General features: G+C 38.2%; 1 protein-coding gene across 1 annotated transcript; it reads left to right on the top strand.

The window, feature by feature from the left end:
* Positions 1-383: 383 nt before the first annotated feature.
* C922_03842 (hypothetical protein) lies at positions 384-833 on the top strand (the record flags this gene model as incomplete). The annotated part of the gene is made up of 1 exon (XM_008819431.1): positions 384-833. The coding sequence occupies one exon, from the start codon at positions 384-386 to the stop codon at positions 831-833; it is 450 nt and encodes a 149-aa protein (XP_008817653.1).
* Positions 834-5,985: the final 5,152 nt, after the last annotated feature.

The following is a 5,985-nucleotide window of genomic DNA, read 5'->3' as shown; positions in this document are numbered from 1 at the left end:
TAGTTTAGCACTGTTGTTTATGATGTAATGCAGTATATTAGAGACATTCACAGAAGCCTTAATAGTTCTAATGCTGAGAATCACAGGTGTTCTTCATTTCAAAATGGTAAAGTATGTGAAGGGAAGCCTGTTTCCATTTATGTCTGTCCGTTTGTGTGAGCGAAGAAAGCTGATCTTAAGGGAGCTATAAATATTCCGGAAGTCTCTGATTAAAGGATATAAACCTTAAAATTACGCGGTGATTCTCCATGTCTCTTATAATAAGTGTTGAGAAGGTACCATCCGGAAGTCTTTTATTATTTCAGCTTCCTTGTTTTCTATTGTGAAATTCCATGGCTTCCGGCCTCAAAACAGTGGCACTCACTAAGATGCCCCTGCTTAAGATGTATCCGTATTTTAAGTATTCTTGTTTGTATGATAGGATTCTATATAAAGAAACAATCACTTCTATATTCGCTTATAGACTCTGGAGACGAATCAGAAAGTCACAGCATCATGTGAAAAATATCCTTAAGGATATTTCCTTGTTGATTATTCATTTTCAAAAAAGATATTATCCCTTACTATGGGAGATTCCCATTGCTTTACATGAAACTCGATTGAAGCAGGAGACAAATGCTCACAATGGAAGATATAGGCCATCATTGCTTGTACAATCCCCTGCAGGAGAAGATTCTGAAAAGGATCGTGCATTGGATTATGACTCTGTTGTCAGAACTGGGCAGGGCGTTGATCAAAAACAACGCGTAAGAACGAAACAATGCATCAGAGGAAAACGACGAATCCTGAGGGACCAAGGCGTTTTAAGGCCACAACGCGAAAGAAATGATTAGCATAAGGTGTGTTCCCCTGTAAATCCACAAATAGACATATCTCTCTGTTGATGAAATATGCATCTTCCTATTACAAACATAGAGATATCTGTAATAACCCCCATAGGTTTCCATGCCGAAAGTGACGTCCCATGTCAATTGTTTTCTTTTTTCTTTTTTTTTGTTTTCCACCTGCGCCGACTGTACCATTCTGTATTATCTTTATTTCTATGTGCATTATTACCTATGTTCCGTATGCATTAAGAGGGGAATCTTCCAGTTGGGAGGGCTTTTTCTTTTAGAGTGTGTCTTTTGAGACATTTTCTCAGGACTTTAACCTTCATGTTAACATGGAAGATGTGAAGAAGGAATAAATCCATTTGAACGTATGAGCACGAAATTATCGCATCATAACAGTAATTTATCTGCTCTATGATTTGTCTCTCTTATCCATTTTAGCGCACATTCTGTGTATGAGCCTGCAAACATAGATATAAATTAAAGTGAAGTGTTATGGAGGTTATATATGTCTCTATTCCTATCTTCCTACAAATGGGTTGATATTACACATCATGTGATATAAAAGGAGTTTGGTGACACATCTGAGAAAGTTCCAGGGCGTGCAAAGGGAACAGTAGTAAGGAACACATAGTTGAGGTTACTTGTTCTTAGTTATGGACGTCATTTGCAATTCTCTTTACACGGTGTCGTGCAGTACAGGACACGTGATTCATGATAGCCCCTTTGATGTCGCACTCTGTCATGAAGGAGATGTTATAGTTAGCTACACAAAAATAGAGGTTTATCTCTTGTTCTGCAATTAGTAATATTCCGTTGAGGCCCCTTTTTAGGGCGTCTCTTACTTTTGCGTGAGTTAGACAAAATGTATGTGTGGGGTTTACATTTACAGTGTTTGGACTTCATTTTTAGATCCCCTCCTAAGTAGTGAATGACTATATAACAACAGGCCTGTATAACATGGCACAGACCATTGCAATGAGGAATTTATTTTTCTATTAATACTTAAAGTGCATTATTATTTCCATGATGATGAAATAGGCATCATCCGTCAGAAGCAAGTAAGCGATTGTACCGGCATGAGTTAGGCATCCGATGGAAGTCTCCGGAAGCTGTCATGGCATTTTTAGAAAGTGGCTCCATTTGTCAGCGCCTAGGTGTTAAGTGCTACACAAAACAAGTAGCACAGACGGCAGCGATATTGTTTTTCAGGTCCTTCTGAATTCTTTTTAATGTCTGTTGAGGAGTGAAAGAGTTTATTTTGCTTTCCAAATCAGATATACTTTTAAATAAAGAAAAGGGATGATTCCCTGAAGTAAAGCATAAATCTCTGAGGGATGAAATTACATCCCAATTATGATATTCTTTCTCAAGAATGAATAATAAGAGGGGAGTCCCCAATTCCGCTGTTTTCAATCAAGTAGAACAAAATTAAGGGTATCTCACGCCAGAATTACGTTTAAAGGACAGAACCTCATCTAGCATGAAGTGAGGAAGAATGTGGGAGTAAGGAGAGGAGCGATTAAATTGCACAGTGGCAGTATTTCGCTTTATTTAGGCGAAATAAGTACACAACTTATTCTTTATGAGCAAAGGGGGAGTTTTGACTCGAGTGGGGACTGAGCGGAATGGCTCTTGTATGAGCGAGAAGGGATATTTAAAATAAAAAGTGGGGAAGAATAAAATTAAGGAAGAATAAGTAAATAAGACTTACGGAAACAGAAGAAAAAGGGAGCGAAGAACGGAGGGACAAGACACAGTGTGCTAATTATGCAATGGTAGCAGATAGAGTGCTCCTGAGAATCCGTAATGACTCATGATGCATCCCTCCACATTGCTGTGTCCGCACTGTTGATTGATATCCATAAGAGGGGAAGTAAATCACAGACTTTATTCGGTAAGCCCATACTGTTTCCAGTACCCTTTCGCATATCAGGAGAATGTGGGGAGTAATGACAGATTTACAGAGATAAATAGTGAATATACAGTTACAGAACTACACGGCTATGCAGTTATTCCTTAATGAGGCAGGAAAAATTTTGATTAATCAGCTCCGGCTTCGGACTTATTGCGTTTTGAATTATTTATCCCACAATTTGTTTGTTGCGATCTGCTCTGTTTAGACTTCATTCTTTTTGCTTAGTCTATTTTGACTTATTATTTTTGGGCTTCTTCTTTTTCTATGTTTGTCCTTCTCTTGGAAACATCCCTTGAAGCAGCATTGTATTGAACCGTTGGTGCTATACATGCGTGTGAGAAATGATTACGAGATATGACGACTTCTTACACCAGCAACATAGTATAAGCGTACCTAATGAGAGAGGGATGGAAAATGAAAATTACATGAATGAGACGTGTCTCTGCATACTTCTAACTACTGTAAAGACTTATAATACATAGACATTATAAGATCCATTTTACTGTTATTATGCATAATGTAGCAGTATTTAATTTCTGTATAGGAATGCTACTGATGCTGGAATAAAAGTACATCTATACTCCTTTTTTTTTGTGAGCATTTGACTTACAAGTGATCTTTCTACGACAACAAGGCATTCATAAGAAGTGTCCGCCCTGCAGCCTAGGGAGGTACTATTGTTTTGACTAGTGGTACTTGTGTATATGTTTTCATAACTTAGGTGTGGTCATAAAGATATTATTAAAAACCTAAAGAGGCATGAATATCTGAAATCCAATGAGAGCCAACTGGGCAACAATATCTGTTAACGGAATTTATTGGAGTGATATAAAACGAGGCAACTCTGAATTTAAGGTATATAAAGAGATAAGAAGCAATCATAAAACAAGTGTTTCACAAGATTTCCCGAGAGCAGAGCGTATTCCCACTGCGGTATCCTGCCAAATTGGATGTGAGGTTGTGAAGGACACTGTATTTTTACTGGTGTCTCGATGTATAGATGTTATGTTTGGCTTTATTCTTGTTGGTCATAAGGTACGATGAGAAATGCATAAGATTTCATAATGGTAAGATCTTTAAGGGAATATTGAATATCGAAATGGGAAGCCATGAGTCCTATACCGATTCTATGGGGCTCTCTTGAATACTACCCAATAGAAGAGATAGATGGTGAAGGATGAATTGGGAGAGGTTATGCTTCAGGCAGCAAATTCTTCCCGTGGGTGGCACACAATCCTTTAACACAGGACAGGTCCTGATGCATGTACCGTCCGTGTTAGGATGCACTGTACCACTACAAATCAGTGTCGCGGTTATGATGCTATGACGATTGCATCAAGATAGCCATAATGGATCTGCTCCTCTCTTCGTGAATGTCCCCTTCTGATACCGTATAACATTATATAATCGGGCGCATTACAAAGATAACACCTGAGGAGACACCACAGGTTCTTAACTGAAGAGAATGTGAGAGGAGTATCTTGTATATAAGTTGCGTATTCCATCCTGATGCTCTCGGTACTTTAGTATCTCAGTAAGGATACCTTAGGATGAAAACAGAGGGAACGTTTTGACTTATATCTTTAAGAGGAAATAAATACTTATAATACTAAGAACAGTCCTCTGTTGTATATTCCCCCACGGATTCTTCCATTATAACAGAAGCCAGGCGAAATCCCGGGCACTATATGATTACGAGTTTCTCCCCCTTCAGATTTCTTGAGATACAAATAAAAGTATACATATGATAATCAACATAAAATGGCACACCATAAGTGCCAGTAAGGATACTAACTTCATGAGACGGTGCAGTCTAAAATAAAGGGAAGTATAGGACAGTGAGTTGTTATCATATTTCTTTATAATACGAAGATATTCCAGATGATATATATACTTGTGCCAGGAGACAGACCATTTCCAACAGAATAGTCCGAAGGATGCGAAGAGAGTATACCCCTAACTGAACATATTAAGGACGATATAGCAGGAATTATTCAAAACACCTGCATTTTATTTATGACAGCGCGAGATGCTGTCTTTTATAGATTGATTTCCTAAACAGAAAAGTCGGATAATTTCCGAAGTGGAGAGAAGGAGAAGGAAAGGAGGAGCCGGGAAAAATCAAGCAGGAGAAAACCACATATAAAAAATTCGAAATATAAGATACGAACAGTAGACATGAGGCCCCAAACAGAAAAAAGATGGATACATATATATATAAACCACAAGATAACAGGTCCATTGAGGTGTATGAATTCATAAAGCCACCTACAGGTAGAAGCATAGAAGTCTCAGATTCTCCTTCAGGTATTATGATAGAGACATACTTAAATACCACTACAGCAGCCGGAAGTCACAATGCCAACCCAATAATCATGCCAAAGCGGATAGTGCCCTAAACATATAGTCAGGGAAGATACGGGATCTAGCATAAAAATTAAAGTGTATTACAACCTAAAAGACCGAGTTACTTCTCATATCAGTATTAGGGAAGGCTTACGGAAGCATAAGGGAGGAAGAGGAGTCCAACAATAAAGAAATTGCGATAAAGTACATAATATAGCCGCTATCTTCTTTCCAGATGATGAAGTCACTGATTTGTAACATATCGATTAAAATAATCTTCATAAAAATTAAACGGAAGGGGGATATGTAGATGCATGGACATCATTATGCGCCTTAGGAATAGAATACTCCTTCCAATCCTATAGTACAAATGACTTAGGAGCCATATGCGATATGATATGAAAGCGAATATAAAGAACACCAGATAGGTTTGTGACGGCCGCAGCACATGTATAATAGGCATATTTGAGAAATACTTGATGAGCAGTGCACTCCTTTAGACGCAACCGTATTATTTTTCTTCCTATATTCTGTTGTGACTTCGATGTCTTCAGAGACGGCGCCATTTCCATTTCTGGCCATATTTCCATTCTTATTTCATAAATTATTAGCGGCAGATGAGATTTAGGGAATGACACGGGCGGAAATATTAACGGCGGTTAATAAGGGGGAAATTAAGCATCCCCAATGACTCAGCGGCCATTTATCATATTTTTAGGTAATACAACAGGAATTCATAAGCGAATATTCCGCGTCGATGATATTCTTAGTATTATTTTTTCTGACAACCAGGGAAACCGAACAATAAGAATAAACATTGTCGTAATTTTTTGTTTGAAAGGGAGGAACACCGAGGAAGAGGCAATATGACAAAGTGCATAGGGGCTCAAT

This window comes from Plasmodium inui (assembly GCF_000524495.1).
Source record: "Plasmodium inui San Antonio 1 unplaced genomic scaffold supercont1.17, whole genome shotgun sequence".
NCBI classification, from domain to species: domain Eukaryota; phylum Apicomplexa; class Aconoidasida; order Haemosporida; family Plasmodiidae; genus Plasmodium; species Plasmodium inui.
This window is presented reverse-complemented; position numbering and strand designations above follow the sequence as displayed.